At 42.0% G+C, this 18981-nt stretch overlaps 4 protein-coding genes and 1 long non-coding RNA gene across 6 annotated transcripts; 2 read left to right on the forward strand and 3 right to left on the reverse strand.

Annotated features, from left to right (window-relative positions):
- Window positions 1–240: 240 nt before the first annotated feature.
- Window positions 241–8218, reverse strand: LOC117649290 (chromatin modification-related protein eaf-1-like). The gene is made up of 3 exons (XM_034391902.1): window positions 5040–8218; window positions 4907–4958; window positions 241–4750 (listed from the first exon to the last, which is right to left on the reverse strand). The coding sequence occupies exons 1-3, from the start codon at window positions 8180–8182 to the stop codon at window positions 4478–4480; spliced, it is 3468 nt and encodes a 1155-aa protein (XP_034247793.1). The 5' UTR covers window positions 8183–8218; the 3' UTR covers window positions 241–4477.
- Window positions 8219–8305: 87 nt separating this feature from the next.
- Window positions 8306–10097, forward strand: LOC117649296 (signal recognition particle 19 kDa protein). Its single transcript, XM_034391916.1, has 5 exons — window positions 8306–8430; window positions 8994–9219; window positions 9428–9563; window positions 9634–9754; window positions 9841–10097. The coding sequence occupies exons 1-5, from the start codon at window positions 8427–8429 to the stop codon at window positions 9969–9971; spliced, it is 618 nt and encodes a 205-aa protein (XP_034247807.1). The 5' UTR covers window positions 8306–8426; the 3' UTR covers window positions 9972–10097.
- Window positions 10098–10221: 124 nt separating this feature from the next.
- Window positions 10222–12945, reverse strand: LOC117649293 (zinc finger protein 668-like). The gene is made up of 7 exons (XM_034391910.1): window positions 12309–12945; window positions 12042–12218; window positions 11867–11950; window positions 11566–11739; window positions 11207–11371; window positions 10887–11131; window positions 10222–10765 (listed from the first exon to the last, which is right to left on the reverse strand). The coding sequence occupies exons 1-7, from the start codon at window positions 12796–12798 to the stop codon at window positions 10559–10561; spliced, it is 1542 nt and encodes a 513-aa protein (XP_034247801.1). The 5' UTR covers window positions 12799–12945; the 3' UTR covers window positions 10222–10558.
- Window positions 12946–12956: 11 nt separating this feature from the next.
- On the forward strand, window positions 12957–17390 carry LOC117649292 (sperm-associated antigen 1). Of its 2 annotated transcripts, none has more exons than XM_034391909.1 (10): window positions 12957–13094; window positions 13677–13836; window positions 13909–14034; window positions 14115–14370; window positions 14461–14625; window positions 14710–14837; window positions 14954–15069; window positions 15174–15757; window positions 15848–16015; window positions 16127–17390. In XM_034391909.1, the coding sequence occupies exons 2-10, from the start codon at window positions 13831–13833 to the stop codon at window positions 16219–16221; spliced, it is 1644 nt and encodes a 547-aa protein (XP_034247800.1). In that variant the 5' UTR covers window positions 12957–13094; window positions 13677–13830; the 3' UTR covers window positions 16222–17390. The 2 variants fall into 2 exon arrangements, with proteins under 2 accessions (XP_034247800.1, XP_034247799.1); XM_034391908.1 differs by lacking the exon at window positions 12957–13094 and adding an exon at window positions 13188–13453.
- LOC117649297 lies at window positions 17174–17917 on the reverse strand. Its single transcript, XR_004587970.1, has 2 exons — window positions 17838–17917; window positions 17174–17760 (listed from the first exon to the last, which is right to left on the reverse strand). It is a non-coding gene; the product is annotated as an uncharacterized LOC117649297 (long non-coding RNA).
- Window positions 17918–18981: the final 1064 nt, after the last annotated feature.

Here is an 18981-nt window from a genome sequence, read left to right on the forward strand (position 1 = left end):
CCAAATAGCTGTGTGCCTTAAATTTGATGATTCAAGTCAGTGCTACCTCCTGTATACTCACACTGTATCGTACTTCTTGGGTACCATCTTCCCTTGTGCAGAAGGGGAAATGAATCTTAATCCAAGTACTACGTCAAGTGAATAGTTATTTATTAATATCAATAACAAATGAGGAACCATATCTCATACTTCCTGCTTTATGTACACTTGGATTACATTTAAAAAAAAAAAAAAAAAAACTGCAGAATTGTTACCTCTTATTCAGGTATTCTCACACATACACTTGCCCTCCAATATCTTTAAATCACAAAACTGCCAGTTACACATAAAAAATATTTTTAAATATGTATATTTATATATGCATATATTAAACTTTTCAATATCTATTTACAATACAATCATCTCACTGTACAGAATTCAATTTCCATAATTAGTCCCCATCAAAATACACAACTACTTAAAAAATAATCTCATTCAAAACATATGTTACACTGCTTTGTCAGAGAAAAAGAGAGACAATGAAATAAGCTGGCCATGAAATATGATTCCTTCAAGTCAAGAATAGCAACAGATTGGGTTGGTTATTTATCTAACTTAAGCAATTTTTTTCCTGGATTTGTTTTCAAATTCTAGAGTATATCCCAATTCTTAGAATCAGTTCAGCAAGCATGTAAGTGAATGATCTTATTTCTCAAGGAACTTTCTTCATGCCTAATTTATGTTACAGTAGAAACAACCAGTTTATTACTAAAATTCAAGAATAAGTGTCTAACATACCTTAAAGTCAGTGAAATTTTGATGACAAGTCTCCTATGAATCAAAACATAACTAAGAAATATAGTCAGCCTTATAAGATACAGAACTTCGAAACATATCACATGGTAGATATATAAGGGGGCCAACACCAGCAGCGATTGCTGCCATAGCGATAGTGTATGCATTGGAACCACTCCTGAGCCATTGCACAGCACCACAAACATGACACTGTTTTGTTTAAAATCCAGTTTTGTTTCATTTTAAGAAAGAGTCTATGGATGCTGCTGTTACGTAAAATTGGTCTGGTTATGGCAGATAGGGGTATCCAGGTGGTAGATGGTACACAATGTCAATAGCAAGAATAAGCGCACTGAAATCATTTATGGCTGCAGGGTCACAATTAGAACTGCTGACCATGAAAGTAGTACAATATCTGAAAATCAACAGCACCAAACTCGGAAAAGTAAAATCCCCACAGAAAGCGCCACACACACACAAACACACTTGCACAATGCATGACACAGATGTAATGTATACTTACAGAGTTAGCATCACTTAAAATAGAAAACCAGTGATGACAGAAAGTTTTACTACCAATCTGGGTTATTACTTCAGTGATAATAATGCACAGACACATCATTGTACTTGCAATTTGATCATATACAGCAGGAAGCACTTGTCAAGAAATAAAGTACGTATTCAACTGTGGACAGTTACCGTTCATCAAACATAGGTGATTTAATTCTATTTAGCTTGGTTTCATTAAATACCTAGAGCATGGTAAACAAACCAAGTATTTTTTTATTTTGTTTTTTGTTTCTTTCTTTTTTTGTCATTTTTATAAAACATAAGTTCATTTACTTATGAGAAGAATATTTTCCAGAGAATGAAAGAAAAAAGTTCAAGGGTGATGTAAGCTAGATAAACCACCATAAAAGATGAAACATTCTTTCCACACAAGAGATTCACTTTGTAAAGTAGTTGGCAATCCAGACCAAATACAATACACTTACATGTAAAAGCAATATGAAAATTGATCTTGATTGGCACCAGCTAGAGGGAAAAGTACACTTATACAAATAAGGTAGAAGCATTTCCATTACTGGAAAAATAATATTCAGAGGTTAGTTAAAGCAGTGCTTTTCAAGTACAGTTAAAATTTGAAAAAAAGTGAAAAAATTTCTAAATAAAACTGTGAGAAATGAAGCATACTGCCAGATGATCAGAAAATATTTTCAAGCATTTAGGGAATAATGATGCAGTAATCAATCAGAATAAATCACCAATGGTGATATAATTGGTGAGTGTCAAAGCTTAAAATCTGTTACTAAACAAACATAAAGAATCCTGTTTTCTGACTATCTGAACAACTTCTCTTGATATAAGTGTATTCCAATTGTCTCATTTTCTAAAGGCAAAATGAACCAGGAATTATTATCAAGACTTCCATCAGCTTCACTCACATAAAAAGGCATAAAATTATTTCCTTAAACTATTTATATCACTAACACAGCCTTCATGACTTTGAATGCTTGCAGAATGCAAAACAAGTCAAATACTGAAATAAACCATACACACGTCTTAATCAAAAGCTTCAAAGCCAGAGAGGAAACTCAACCTTTCATTGAAATTGGGCACGGACAGTTAATATTCATTTAAAAACCTGTTATTAAAATCAAAGAATAATTGCAAAAACAGCGAAGGGTCTGCTCTTGCACCAACAGTAAGAAACGGCATCACAACATGTGGAATGTGCACTATACACTGAACAGTAAGGGAAAAGCTAGTCATGGATATCTTTTTTAACAGTTATTTCATGTTGTTTAGATGTTGTTTTCTATTTTAAATGACAAAGTTGATAAACAGTACACAGATTTTTTTTTAACAAAATAATACTAAATTGCATAAATTTTAACTCCTGGCTCATAAGTCTTGACAGTCAAACACAAGTTACAAATGTGAACAAGCCATGTTCAGCCTCAAGGAAAAGCCAATAAAACACGTCTAGGTTGCAGTCACAAAGCCTTCTTCACCAATTCAAACTTTCCTTTCAGGCCAATAATTTACTATTACTATGTTACGAAATGCACAGACTATGAGATGATTCAACAACAACAAGATTTTCAAAGAAGAGAAGAATAATTTATGGCACACCCACTTTGATTCCCAATCAAAATTGTCACACGTCTTTATCCCAAGATCACCCCTCCAAATAATGAACATTCTTGGCCTACACCTACACTTCTTACTAATTTGTTGTAAGAGAAATTTGAATGCACTGGCTACTTATTATAAATCTGCTGCCAAGTAATAGAAATCTTCAGCTGCCGAATTCTTCTTCTCAAAGAAAAGCCTACAATGTGAGGAAGATAGTTGGACAGGACTAGAGGCAACCAAGATTTGTCAGGATTTCAGTCTTATTAAAAACGACTAGATGAGCTACTCAAGAGGGCAAGCAAAACTTCTTTGTCAAACCAGCTGGATTCTATCATGGAGCAAATTTGAATTTGCAGCTTAATCTGGCCATGAGAGGAGTGAAAAAACCTTACGAGCAAAACAAAGGCAACATCTGCAGACATAAAATTTTAGCATAGACTTCTGACAAACTACCAGGGCATTAATTTTATGTTAAAACGAAAGACATATCTCATATTTTCCTAAGGTTAAGAGGGAAGTTTATGGTTTGGGGGTTTTAAGTAAATATACCAAATGGTAATGGGGTGGATCACTTCTATCAAGATGTCACAGTCAAAGATAGCAGTTACAATTTAGAGACAAAAGTTATGCACAGAGTAATTGATTCACAGAAAAGGGAAAAAAAGAAGAAAGAGAAAGAAAAATACAACAAAAGAGCCAGTAGGTACTATATCACAAACATTATCACCAACGAACTTTGACTCTTGTGATTCTTTCAAATGGACACAAACAACAAGAATAGATGCATTCAATCGGTAGGGAAAAGTAAACCTATACCAGTGCATTAAATTTTTGACAAGGACTCGTAGATTCAAGGCTTTTAATGAGGGAGGGGTGACTGGTCCAGTTTTGACTAGTGCTTAGGAAATGACTTGGCAAATGACAAAGACAGCACCTACCAAAACATGGGCCGTCATGAATTTCTAGATATTATTTTTCTTGTGTCATTTCTTTTGAGTAACCCTTCAAACTACACAGAAAGTAAACAATCATGTGACTTCACAGCAGTTCTCTTCTCTTATCACAACATCTGAGCACATACAATATTCCTTAGCCAGATAGGTGCTGATTGTGTTGCTAAATATTAACTAAACGTAAGTCAGATGTTTGAAGATACAAGAGCGAAACCAGAATGTAAAATTAAATGAGCATGAAATGCAACCAGCATCTCTGGCTCCAGAACCAGCTGGTATCTCAATTATCCTAGAGTTGGTCGCTGCTGGCATCGCATCACACTGTGTCAAATGTCAGCAGGAGGCAAAGGCAGTCCAGTCAAGGCAAGGCAGCCTGACCCCAATATCGCCCTAGTATTAAAAGTACAAGCACAGTCTAAGTTCGAGAACCTCAAATGGCTTCTTTCATCTACTTGGCATTAATTAAATTCATCACTAAAGGGAATCAGCCAGTAAAAATGTTCCCGCTATTCACTCCTACATAACTGGCAAGTATGCAACTGGATTTAAGCCAGTGCTCAATGGCCATAATATATCACATCTTTTACTTTAAAAAAGTCTGCAAATTATCTTCATGAACCATTTTGGTGTGGAGGAGGTTGAGAGCTTTGCGGGGGTGTCTGCTGGGACTGTCCCTGCGACACAGACCCCTGTTGACCCTGTGGTTGGATGTTACTGGCACTGCTTGAATTCAGCTGAGCCAGTGTTTCTTGTGTGGCATGTGCTTTGAGGATCGAGTTCTCCAACTCTAATTGACTGATGCGATCCATGAGTTCTGCAATTTTTTCTTTCAAAACCTCCACTTCTTCCCTCACAGCGAACATTAGATGACTTTTCACTAGATCCTGCAAGTGAAATAAACAATATATAGGTCCAATATGCACTCCTAAATTTAAAGGCTTGATTTCTTACTAGGCCTGGGCAGTAAATAAAAGAACAAGGGCACAGCATGCAGTTAGCAACAAGAAAAGAAAGCGTAAATGCATTGTAGAAGTTCTCACCATTGCTTGTTCAATCTTGTTGTCTATCGCAACAGCATTGGTACCAGAGGCACTGGAAAAAAAAAACACAATAATATGAATAATGAAGTATTATAAACTATGAAAAATCGTAACACAAAAATACTGAACATACCTTTCAGTATCGTCAGAGTTTCCAGGGGCCACATCATCAACAGAATTTGTTGCTTCCACAAGAGATTCCAGAAGAGCATTGGCAGGTGCAGTCCCTAAACCAGTTTGATTGCTTCCAACACTCTGTCCTGTATGAAGTTCTACTGGGTTGTTGACTGTACCCAGAACAGTTCCAGTTACAGGGTCGACAACACTTGACACTCCACTGGAAGCCACAGACACAACACCCCCGGAATGGGGAGACAAAACAGATGTTGATGAACTGACAGTAGGGTTTGAGAACGTCTGAGGTCCAGCATTGGACACCATGGGGTAGTGCTGTGGAGGCTGAGGCTGCTGAGGTGCCGTCATCATGTTGTTCTGTCCTTGTTGCATTTGCATTGACATTATTGGCTGTGGAGCCATGCCCATTTGCCCTTGCTGGGGGGCTGGTTGAGGAACTGAACTTTGAGAAATACTTTGAGGCAAGTTTTGGACCTGGGCCATGGTCTGTAGTGGTGGCAGCTGATTGTTAATTTGCGGATGGGGAGTAGATTGAGGAACACTTTGAGATGGCACACCTTGAGGAACTCCCTGTGGCACACCCTGAGGAACGCCTTGTGGGACGCCTTGAGGGACGCCTTGTGGGACGCCTTGTGGAACCCCTTGAGGAACACCCTGAGGCACGCCCTGGGAAACACCTTGAGGGACACCCTGCGGCACACCTTGCTGCACACCTTGCTGTACACTTTGCTGTACACCTTGCTGTACACCTTGCTGTACACCTTGCTGTACACCTTGCTGTACACCTTGTTGTACACCTTGTACTCCTTGCTGTACACCTTGTGGTACACCCTGAGACAGGCTTTGAGCAGGTGCAATTTGTTGCATTTGAGGCAAGGATTGGCCAGCAAGTTGTTGGTGAGGAATTTGTTGCTGCTGTGGACCTGATGGAGGAACAGAGCTCGATGTAAGATTCTGAGGAAGACTCTGTCCTTGTCCTAAAGTCTGCATTTGGGACAGCGCTTGTCCCGCCATTTGCAAGGATTGTTGATGTTGATGCTGTGGATGCTGATGTTGCTGAGGAGGTAATTGAGCCTGAAGTGACTGCGCCTGCAGCGACTGGGCTTGGAGAGACTGTGCTTGGGCCATTGATTGCGGCATGGATTGTTGAGGCATTGATGCTCCTTGCGACATAGAAGGCAGATGCGTTGTTGAATTTACATTTTGAGTTTGCGTTACAGTCATAGAAGTCTGAGTAGGATATCCGCCAGCTTGGCTTTGAGCCTGCTGCATTGTGACAACCTTTGGCTGTATAATGGATCCTTGTGGAGGACTGTAATACTGCGACTGTTGGGTCGGGGCAGACATGTGAGTTGCCTGTTGTTGCACCACTTGCGACATGACAGAATGCTGTGCAGCACTGTGGGGCGGTTGCTGTTGAACTTGAGGTAAAACTTGGTGCTGCTGTTGCTGCTGCTGTTGTTGCTGCATCGCTGCAGCGATTTGTTGCTGTTGAAGCTGTTGCTGTTGTTGCATTTGCTGTTGCTGCTGCATTTGATGCTGTTGTTGCATCTGGTGCATCTGTTGGTGTTGTAACTGCTGTTGAGACTGCTGCAGAAGCTGTTGCTGCTGCAATTGCTGCTGGTGAATTTGTTGCTGCAACTGCTGCATCTGTGGTATAGTCTGTTGTTGGTGCTGTTGATGCTGTTGGTACTGTTGCTGATGCACTTGGATCACATGTTGCAATTGCTGTTGAGGCAAACTCTGGTGCTGGGACACTTGCTGTGGCTGGTATGGAACCTGAGTCATACTTTGAGGGTGTTGAGGCTGGAGCATCTGTTGAGGCATTCCGGTTGCAGAATTACCTTGGGGCTGAAAACTCTGAGCCATCTGCTGGGGCATAGTTTGAGGAATTTGCTGGCTTTGCATCACTACTTGCTGCGGTTGACTGCTAGGTATAGTTACATGAGGCATAGACTGACCTGCCATAGGTTGGTAACTACTAGTAGCCATCTGGTTCATAGCTATACTTTGCTGTGTCACCTGATGTCGCTGGGATGCTAACATTGCCTGCTGGTGCTGGTCTGGCGAAGATACAGGAGCAATCATACTATTTGCCATTTGAGCAATCACATTAGGGTCTAAAACACTTCCTTGATGATCATCTGGTCCAACATTTTTCACAATGGTATCATTCATCATCACTCCAGTATCTTGAGGATATGAAGCCATTCCCATGTTGGAGGGAATTCCTTCATTACAGTCCTGTTTTGGTAATGAATGCTGCACTAGGGTAACTTGGGGCTGCATTTGTGGCTGCTGCAGTTGTTGAATGGGGTGCTGATTTAACTGCTGCTGCTGCAATTGCTGTTGTGGTTGAGCTTGGGGTGCATGCTGTGGTGTTTGCTGAGGTGCCTGCTGCGTTGGTTGATGGTGAGCTTGCTGCTGGGGTGGTTGCTGTGTTTGAGGCTGCTGTTGCGGCTGGGGTGGTTGCTGACTTTGCTGCTGTGGCTGCGTCGTGTGATCCAAATAGTCCATACACATCCATCTACCCCGTTTGAATGGCTCTGTGCTTTCAATCTTAACCACTTTAAACCTCTCGTTCCGTCCTGGGTGACTATGACTACTATCCGTTTCACTCTGCTTACTGTTGGCCTCGGCCACACTCACATTGACATGCACATCGTTGGCACTGACACTGTTGATACAGTTGACAGGGGAGCTGCTGGTGGCCGAGTCCCCTTCTAAGTTGGCCACTATTGCCAGTCCGTACTGGGAGCTGGTCGGGATGACAGGCGCCGACCCAAGGGCCGCGGCCGACGTGTTGAAGAACACGTCCTCCTTGCTGAAGCTCTCCTCGCTGAAGCTGGGCGTCTCCAAGTCCGTCACCCTGGACAGCGACATGGACATGGAGCCGTTGCCGTCGACGTCCACAGCTTCCGAGATGTCGTCCGTCCGAGAGTCGTCCAGATCGTCGGCAGAGTCGTCGCCGCCGTCGTTGCTCACCCGGGTAGCCACCGTCACACTGGTAATCTGGAACGAGGGGGTCTTCTTCCTCTCGGGCACTCCGTCCTCGCGGTCAGGCCCCGTCGTGCCCCCCGGGGCCGCGGCACGCAGTTTCTCCTTACTTTGGGCTGCATTGTGACTCATATTGTCAGCCATGTTGAGCTGTCCGCTGGCCTGTCGAGACGGGTCGGGACGGGCCTCAGGACCAGGCACTGTGATTCATATAGAGGCCGTGCCGCCGATTTCTTTACTTGATTGTTCGGAGCCGCGACTCACATTGTAGCGTTATAGCGAATCGGTTTGATTACACTCGGTCCAACGACGACAGATACATGCCAAACGAAAATAACTACACCTCACATTCACTCTCAGGTCCTGGGGAACATGGCGGATACTAAACATGGGTGAGCAACATTTCGGCTAGAACATTTTCATTACTTTAAGAGCTGTGTGGCGATCTGAAGTTACGCTAAGAAATCAGCAACAAAATAGTGAACGTCGCGAGGCTGTTATTCAGCTGATATCAGCTTTACGTTGTTGGCTATTAGTGTGACAAGACGTGTATTTGGTGTGTGAATGTTTGCTAAGTTGTTTTTCTTTTCTTACGAGGTGGTGTGCTACAAGGCGGTAAAATACAGCAGACGGATGAAAAATTATTCTTTTAGACGCTTTGAATGAGCTCTTAGATTTGGTAATTGCCGCGTGTCCCTTCGGTTAAAGACACCCTTTAAATTGATTTAATATCGAAACAGATTCAAAGGAATCAAATCTGAACCACTCGACAGCTATTTATTCTATTGAGCGCACAACCAAAGGCAGAAATTTTTCATGCCGTTCAAGTTTTTGTTGACAGTCTAGGAAATTCCCTCTAACCCCACCGACTGTTCCTGCACAAATACATTACGTGCTTTCAAAGGGAAGCATAGACGTAGTTCGCACTCAAATGCGTTTCTTAATAAAATTACAGCTTTGCCGTGGCATTCCGATGCTAGCAGAAACCCCAAACATGACATGACGGATCCCTTTCACCTACCCTTCCTCACCCCGCCACCCCGCCCCGCCCCGCTCCGGATCCCTTTTCCACTATCCGCACCACTACATCCACGATCAAAACACGGAACGGCCGATCGTGTTGTCGAAGTGAGAATTATGGCATCAGCTGTGAAAAATAAGCCACACAGTGAAATAGATAGGTGAGATACTCGAATTCCAAGTTATTTTTGGCAAATTGGGTTTCAAGTGGAAGTCAAATAATTATTTTGTTGAGAATTTGTCTTGCCAGCTGGCATTCATAACATAACCTGTTCACACAATAAGTTTCCTATCTGAGCTCCCATATCAGTCAATAAATCCCCTCTAATGCTCTGAATATTTATGATAAATGTACAACTTTTATTTCAGATGGATTTGTATTTATCCAGCTTACTTAAATTCTAAAAAGACTCTGGCTGAGGGTCGAAAAATTGCTAAAGATAAGGCTGTAGAAAATCCTACACATCAGGAAATTCGAGATGTATTAATTGCTGCTGGAATGAAGGTATGTTACGTTCTAGTCACGATTGTCGTAGAAACTCACTTTTTCCTAACCCCTTGTGTCTAATTACTAGGTTGGAGTTGAGAACAAGTTGTACAGCCGTGAGCGCAGTAAAGAATTGTTGTTCAGAGGCCGCATTCGTGTTCAGCTCAAGAATGATGATGGCACGCCTTTTAACTCTTCTTTTCCCACCCGTAAGTCACATACTCGAAAGTTGCTGTTCTGTTTATAGGTTGAATAGGCCAATTCATTTTTTTTTTGGGTGTGTTTTGTTATACAGGTGATTCTCTGCTTTTGCATTTAGGGGAAATGATTCCCAAACTTAAAGCAAGAGTAAACAGACCAAGTGGATCTGAACAAAGTCAACAACAGTCAAGCACAGGAGGAAAGAAAAAGGGCAAGAAGAGATAATTTGCATTCTTTTCTAATGAAATGTCTCATGTCTTCTTTTTTGAAATTTCATATATTTTCTAATTACTTCATGAATGAACTCTTTGTTGGATTTTAAACAATAAACATTATAGAAGATCTTCATAATTCTTTATAAGAACTTGATGATTAAGCACAAGGGGCTAGGTGTCTGACTGGGGGATTTTAAAATGCAAACATATAATAAAAACAACTCTTCTCATAAAGTAGTTGTATTCTTAAAAATTTTTTTTTTTTTTTTTAGAAGATTATTTCATTGCAAGCAATAAGTCAATGTTAAGATAAAAGACACAAAGTCAAAAATCACAGACATTTTTCTTCTTTGGCTACTATTACCCTAGGCCTTTGTACAGGGCTATTTAGTAGAAGATAATTTTCATTATGTGTTGTACTAGGATTTGATTCATACACTTGGAGTTGATCACAATTGCTAGGCACTTCCATTAATGAATTATCTGCTTGGAGCTTTGAATCATTAATGGTCTCAAGGGATGAGCTGCCATAGTGGACAACACCTCTTGCATCTGAATGGCAAACAACACTCTCTCGCTGAAAGTTCTGGTCCATCTCTAAGAACTGGACGGGTGAATTTCACCACAGGGATTGTTATCTAACGTAAAGTTTAGATCCCAATCTTTCTCCTGGATATATTGGCTTATGGCACCACTGGGATGGTTACCAAAGTTGAGATCTACACTCCATTCTTTATCCTGGATATCAACAGCAGATCCTGGTCTATTTTCCAATTGGTTACAGCTAACAGATGATGACTCAACCTGAAATCAAATAAATCGTACATTAAGAAAAAAATACAACATTTCATGAATTTTTTAAAAGTATGCATTTGCTACTTGTCCCCTTAGAAAAGAAGTTGAAATATTCCTTGAAATAACTTACTCGCTGAATCACTGGCCCTCGGATCACACTAACAGCATTAGTAGCAGACACCCCATTAGAATTCCCACTAGAGTTTTCATCATTCCTCTCAGGCTCATCCATATTTTCATCTCTATCTTTGTCAGTGCTTTGTTTAGTTGATATAATCAATGGTGATTCAGGGTGTATATTTTTAAGATGTCGCACAAGATTATCCCTTCGACGAAATATAAGAAGACATACTTTACATTCCCACTCTCCATCTTCTGTAGAACAAAGAAAAAGTTGCTTTAAAAAAAGTACACCAAAACAGCTGTTCAACAATTTTACACAAATGTTACCTTGATGTACAAGGGCGTGCCTTTTCAAATCACTTTGTATTTTGAATGCTCTGTTGCAAATTTTACATTTAAATTTGCGGTCTCTTTGATGTGTCTTCATGTGAACCTCCAGGGTCCATTTCACAGGAAATTTCTTTCCACAATCCTTACATTTATGTACTGGATCTTAAAAACAGAAAATTGTAAGGAAAGAAAGCATTCAGTCAAGACAAACAAAAAAAAATGAAAAGAAAACAGACATGCCACAGAAAGCTATTTTAAGCTAAACAAGCTGACATTTCTACTCCTAAAATAAATTGTTTGGTCTTGTATTTTATTTTTTTTAAATTATGAAGGACTAATGAGACATTAATAGTTACCTGCATGTAACTTTTTGTGCTTCCGGAGGCAAGATTGACTGCTTAGTTTCTTGTTGCAAACTGGACAAGACACAAAATGATCCTTGGAATGCAGTAAAATGTGGTCTTTCAAATTTTGTTTGCTACTGAAAGACTTTTCACATAGATCACACCTAAAAGGTTTCTCAAGTGGTCCTACAAACAAATACAATGTCAAATTTCAAATGCACACAGACAAAAAGAAAAAGGAGATAAAAAGAGACAGAGAGATATTGCACACCAACAGAAAAGGAAAAACTTAAAAGATTGGAATCTAATTTACCTTCATGTGATTTTAAATGACGATTTAGCTTGGACAGCTGTTTGAATCCTTTGCCACATGATTTGCATGTAAATGGAAGTAATCCTGAAAAGCAACAAAGAAAAAAAAACATAATTATTTTAGACAACCGCTGTACAGCAACATTAACTTCTACATAGACTGAATGTGATTATACCTGTGTGAGACTTTTCATGGTATTCCAAATGCGCTTTCGTTACAAAGCCTTGACCACATTCCTCACATGTGTGTGGTTTCTCCTTGTCAGAAGCTCCACAATAATTATGGTATCTTGCTGCTTTTCGATTGTTGTAAGACTTTTCACATTTTTTGCAGAAGTATGTGGGAGGATCTCCTATAGAAATAATGAAAACAAATAACACAATGAATCAAAAACATAAGTCACCACAAGGCCAAGGGCATGAAGAAATTAAGTTGGTCGCACCTGGAGTGAAAGTAATATGGTCCTTTAAGCCAAAGGGTGATGCCCTCTTTTCCACATTCTTGTTTACAACTACAGGCATCTCGCTTGGAGTTTCTGCTGACTCTGACTCCCCATCGACCACATTCTTGCCAGAGCTGGAGCCTGAACAAAGTGGCAACTTTGGCACGTTGTCAGGTACTGCTGATGCGCTGGAGACTTCAGTTCTAATGACAGCACTTTGCACTGCATCGTCCCACTTCGCATCAGTTTCACTATTGGAATTTGGGTCGGTGGATACAGAGGCACTTAGGACTACGCCACCAGCCGGCCTCAACTCTATGTACTCAGGTTCAGGTTCAGGTGGGTAGGAGGAGGAACACAACAAGCAGCCCGCCTCGTCGCTCAGCAGACACTCACGACACTTTTTGTGCCCGCACGAGTCTTGCACGAGGCGAAGACGACTGGAGTCCGCCTCGCGGTCACACTGAGGGCAACACTCCTTCGTCAGCATAGTTGTTGGTTCATTAGCACGACATCATCGCCAGAGAAGCAAACTTGATGGCCTGACGGACATTGTCACAGAACACCGTTGTTTTGCCCAGCAGCCGATATTTCTTAAGCGACACACTTTCACTTTCTCATTGCAGTTCACATCCCGGCCTGGATGGAAGCGGCAATCCTCTTATTGGCAGTCAGATGATGAGAAGCAATCTCAAGAAAGGAACACTTCGGCCCAGATCTCAGAAGTTTATGTTTTTCCGGCGTTGTGTAAATTCTCAGAGAGCCGTCATCTTTCTTGCAGCCTTGGTATGTCAAAAGATCCATTTTTATAGCCGTCGGTGTACTTTTAATGGACCGATTTGGGGTCCTTTGTTGTCATGGCAACTTCACTGCAGGAGAGCCTGTGGCTACGGTTGCCTGTTAGGATGTTGTTTCCTTTGTCTCTGTCACTTGGTGATTTCCAAGGGTTTACGTTTCTTTCGTGCACCTGGTGTCATTTATGAAGATTTCCTCGTTTCAATGATGTCTAGTAACGATAGGGGGCCTGAAACTCGAAAAAGAAGCATTCTTCAGAAATATGATTTGCTGGTTGAGTGTCTGTCATTTGAACATGTAGAAAAGTGTACCAATGTTAAAGAACTCGAGAAAATTCTGAAAGTGCTTAGGTGAGATTATACACTTGAAACTTGGACAAATTCTGTAATCGAGTGAACACTAATAGTTGATATATTCGAAACTCTGTGAATTTCCATTCTTGGAAGTTCAATACCCTTGTGATTGCATTGTTTAGTTGTTTTTTTTTTTTTTTCAACAAGATAAAGATTAGTATGGTGTTAGATTTTGTTTTTTAAATGTGTCTTATCCACATCGAATCTAATCTGTTGACAGATCTGGAGAGGAGGGGCACTACCCACAGTTAGAAAAGGCTGCAGAAGACAAGCTTCGATCGTTGGCTCCAAACAATCATCTCTTGAGAGTTGAAATTCCAGTGATAACAACAGCAGCCCTTGGTGCTCAGGAGAAACAGCTTGTTTCCAATGATATGCAGGTATGTGTTTTTAGTTTAGCAGTGATTTCCTACTCTCTCAGTGTTTCCGTTAAGTGGAGTAAACTCTTTCAGAAATGGACCCAAGAAATGACATTGCGTGAAACCCTCCTAAAATCTGCTGTGTCTTTGAATACTGAGGAGGCACCTGCTGTTCGTAATTCATCTGTTGCAAAGACTGTGAGCCCTCTCAACAAAATGGTATGATTCTATTAATGTTCCAAATGTAAGGTTCTCTTAATGTGATTTTAAACCTCATTTTACTCTTTTTGGGGATCTAGAATAAGTCCACTTCTCCAAAGCCAAAGGAGAAGTCTCTCCGCAAGTGTGCTCCAAACGATTATACCTTTTGGGATAAATTTGACGCTGATAGTGAGGTTTTGAAAATGGACTTAGAAGAAGAGCGCCTTGCTGAAAGAAAAACCATAGAACGTATGCAATCAGAGAATCATCAGAGACAAAAAGATCAACAAAAATCAGAGGAAGATGAAGCCTTGCACAATCAAATAAAAGACAATAAGGATGTAGTTGGTGCAGGTAATATCAATATTCTGTTCTTCTTTTATCTACGTATTTTTCATCGCATTGTTTCTAATTTTGAAAATAATTAATAATTTTTCTCCTTAGGTGACAGTCTTTCTCTTCCAGAGAGAGAATTCAATGCATTGCAGGAGAAAATCAAAGGAAATGAGTATTTCCGAAATCGTGACATGATGAAGGCATTAAATCACTACTCTCTCAGCATTTCATTTCTTCCTAATGTAGATGCTTACAACAATAGGGCACAGACATGTAAGTTAAATGACTATGACCTCAAATGTACAAAATTTGTCTTAATGAAATTACCAATTAAAATTGAATATTTCTGCTTGTCAGACTTGAAAATTGAGGATTTTGTATCTGCTGTGCAAGACTGTAAGTCTGTTCTGAGTATGGATCCTCTCAATGTGAAAGCTTATTACCGCCGTGGATCAGCGCTTTTCTCTCTTGAGAAGTACCAGGATGTAAGTTAAGAATCACTTTAGCTGGTATCCGCTGTGCCTCATTGAAGTGTTTAGCGCAGTTTGGGCAAGAAATCATTTTAGGGGGAAAGGACTACATATAAACCTTCATTTTTTAGGCTTTGGATGACTTTGAGAAAGCTCTAGAAATTGATCCTAATCATAAAGAAATTCAAGAATTCGCAAAAAGAGTCCGCATGAAGTTAGGAATTCCAGTTTCAAGCAAAAGAGTCAGGTAAGCAATTTTTCTGTTGCCTAAAATGAATTTTTTTTAAAAAAATGAAATATTTTGTATCTCAACAAGTACCTTTTCTTTCATGCCTTATGTTTTGTCCACAGAGTGGCCATTCACAACAAGAATTCCTCATCCAGTGCTGTTGAGGAAGTTGATGAAGCTGATGCAAATGATAAATACTATCCATTTTTCAACACTAGTCCCAATGATGACATTGCTTTGAATGCAATTGGAACAGCTAAAGTTATGTGTCGTTGTAGTGGAACACCAGGATTTATTCGTAAAGTTCGGTCCCTGGATGACATTAAAGACCATGGCCGTCTTTGTTTGCGACGCAATTCAAGAACTCACAAGAAAGAAGGCACCACACAGCTCTTGTCTAGCAATTCATCAGGAAGCTTAAAAACCGAGGGAAAATCCTCTGTTGGTAATGTGAACAGTATGTGTTCAAAATCGCAGGAACCTTATTTGGAAAAGAACCTTAACTTTGAAGGACAGACCAACAAAGCAATGCCTGACAAGTCAGCTCCTCAAAAATCACAAGGCACTAGCTTAGCTTTATCCAATTTGGAAAAGTTGAAAACCCCATTTGCATTCTCAATCTTCTGGAGCTCAGTTAAAAATAGTGATGATATATCGTCTGTCGCAAAAGCATTGCGTGTGCTCACGCCTGAAATTATTCCTAAAGGTGATTTCTCTATCTAATTTGATTCATTTGTTGTGTACAATGCACAGGCCCTATTGGTACATTACGATATTTGGTGTTTCTTCCTTGCAGTTGTCGGCAATAAGCTTGAGGCCAAGATGCTCAGTAACTTCATCTCAGCATTAGGAACCTACTTCACACTGGATGAAATGGATATGGTGCTTAACTACCTGCACAGTTTTACTCAACTGCAACGGTTCAGTATTGTGATTATAATGCTTGACAATGCATCAAGAAAAGGTAAATCTACTAAAAGATGACAATTTTGGCATACATACATTTACATGTAAGGGAGTTCAGATACTGTGTGGAGAGGATAGGCTTATCAAGTGTGTTTCATGTCTCTTTCAGAGTTGGAGGTGTTACTATCCAAAGCTGACCCTACGAGATTGCAGACCTCACAACTACTTCAGCTGTATATGATATCAACTGACAAGTCCAATTAGGATAACAGATTTCATTCTTGAACTATTTGATTGAAATATTGACGTGAACACATGTTTTGTTTGTGGTGTTGAACTGACAACAATGAATTAATTGAAAAAATTGTGTCAATAGTATGTTAAGAGTTTTTTTCTAAGTTACAAATTTATTTTAGTTATCTGTTCTTTCTGAGCTTGGGCTAAAAAAACAATCAATATGTTTCAGCAGTGAACATTCAGCTATTTTGCTTTACTGGTTACCTTTTGTGCGCTTGGTTTTAATTTTATCAGTAAAGGAGGATTGGTAAACAAAGCTTAAGATTTTGAAAGTGTCTTTATGTCCCTTGATAGGGCAGTGTTATATAATGGTCATTACTAATTATATTTGTAATTGTTGATAATTTTGTTTGAATTCATTTCATGTATTGAGATTCAGAACCTGGCTAAGGACCAGAGAATAAATTCAATGCAACAAGTAGTTACCTCTGTAACACAGAGCAGTTGAGACATCATCCATTTTTATTTGTTGTGTTAGTCTGATCTGTGATCCCACACCCAGTATTTGAGACTTTGAATGGAGTTTATGATTTGTTGGATCACATGCTTAAGTCATTAGTCTAGCGGATTATTTTAAGCTGGCGAGCTTAGTATTTGCCAAGTCACCTTAATTCTAAGTCATTCAAAAATGTTCATGGCCATCAGGGATATATAGAGCTTTTAATATATGCATCATATCCAGCTCATGCAGTGTATTCTTCAGGTGCAAACTAGATATTTTTTAAATTTTGCATTATTTATTTTGAGAACTTAGACTTGGGTACCTTACTTTCTCAACAGACACGCTTATGCTTTTATTAAAAATGCCAGTTCTATGCTTGTCTTGTTTGTTCTAAGACTTGTCTTGAAAAATGACCATAAATTTAATGACTGAGAAACCTCAAAAGCTGGTAGTGTAGTGTTTTTGTGCATTGCTCAATTGTTGATTTTAGACTTACCATATTTTCCAATGCTTTGAAGGGCAATGAAGTTGGAAAGTGAGTTAATTTTGTGATGTGTAACTAATTGATGCAGAAGAACTTTGCCAAACCCAATCTGTCTGCTGTGTGTTATCTTCATCTCCTTTACTTTCTATATTCTAATGCCCTGTTTGTAATGTTTATACTTCAGTCTTACTAAAAAAATAATTTGAAGAATGTTACTTCTCTTTTTTTAACACACCCATATTGCTGAATGTTTTGCAGAGGTGTCCAGGGTAGGGAATAACAATAAGAATTGCACGCTACCACCTGAAATTCCCAGCTCACCAGACTACTCGTTCCGCGGCTCCCCGTCATCCTCCGGCTCCTCGTCCTCAAGTTGCCCCGGCTCGTCCACTTGAAACTCGTCAATGTACTCCCAGAACAGTCCCCCTGCACCGTAGTCCGTTATCCCCGACGGCCCCTGCTGGGGCACCTCCTCTCCGTCGAAGGCCAGGCCTCTCCACCCCCTGGCGCGAGCCACTGCGGCATACACGTACTCCACCCCTCGCCCTTCCCACTGGCGGCTCGGCAGGGTCACCACCACCTGGTGGCAGCGAGGGAAGTCCATGTGAGCGAAGGCCGACGACCGCGCCTGTCACGAGTCGAGCCTCTCCAGCTAACCCTGGTGAAGTGAAGGCCCAGGGCCCTGGGTAGAGTCGTGGCCCAGTAAGCCGCCGTCAAAGGGAAGGCGTTGGCGGCGCCCTTGGGCACAACCACCACTTGGCTGGACTCCTCCAGCCGCACCGACACGGTCGCCACTGCCCCGGACTCGTCGAGGTGCAGCGCGGTCACCACCCCCAAGTCACCCGCCGTGGCGCCCTCGATGTGCGAGGTGAGAACCACCTTCGCGCGTCTCCAGAGCTGGACCTCGGAGGAGGGCTCCGTGGAGGACTTGATGTCCCAGACGACCGTCGACGCCGGAAGGCTGGCCCTCTCCTGCACCCTGAAAATTGAAAGCCCGTGGCTCGACATTGTCGTCGGGCGTGGGCGAGTAGGCCACGAGCTCGTCCAGGTCCCTACATCCGGTCCTTGTTGTACGACTTGGCCTCCCGGCCGCCGGCGACCACCCTGGGCACGTCGTCGAACAGGCGGCGCTCCGCCGCGGGGAGGTTTGCCAGCCGCCGCGCCTCGAAGCGCCTGGCGTCCTCGTCCGTGATGGCGTCCACGGCGAGCCGCTCGAGCGCGAGTCGGAAAGTGGATTCCGCCATGTGGGACTGGTCCAGGGCGACGGTGGCGAACGCAGCCCACGTCGCCGGCGAGGGCGCGCTGGCTTGACTGCCCTCGATGGGCCCCAAAGAGTCGAAGTCGCCGAACGCGAAGACGGCGCGCCCCCCGAAAGAGCTGCCGTTTTCGCCAACGGCCTGCAAGAAAAGAACAAGGCGTTCAAGTAAACATCCACTGGACTGTACGCCTGTGGCGCCTGGCGGGTAGGCCACCAACCTGACCCGCAAACACGCCGTTGACGGACAGCGCGAGCTCGCGTAGCTATTCTCTTTCTTACCGCCCGGAGCCTCCTGTCCGCCTGGTCCAGCAGGTAGGGGGGCACCATGTTGCACTCGTCGATGAGCAGGACGCGCACCGCGCGCAGCCTCTGCCGGTCCTGGGGGCGCAGCTCCCCGGGCGGGCCTCGGTCTTGCGGGGGCAGCATGAAGGCGCTGTTGAACGTGCGGCCCCCCACGGCAGCGGCGGCGGCGTGGGTGGTCGCCACTATCAGCGCGGCCCCGGCGTTGCCGTAGTGATCCCTCACACGGTCCGCTATCTCCTG

Source organism: Thrips palmi, unplaced genomic scaffold (assembly GCF_012932325.1).
Source record: "Thrips palmi isolate BJ-2018 unplaced genomic scaffold, TpBJ-2018v1 HiC_scaffold_4, whole genome shotgun sequence".
NCBI lineage: Eukaryota > Metazoa > Arthropoda > Insecta > Thysanoptera > Thripidae > Thrips > Thrips palmi.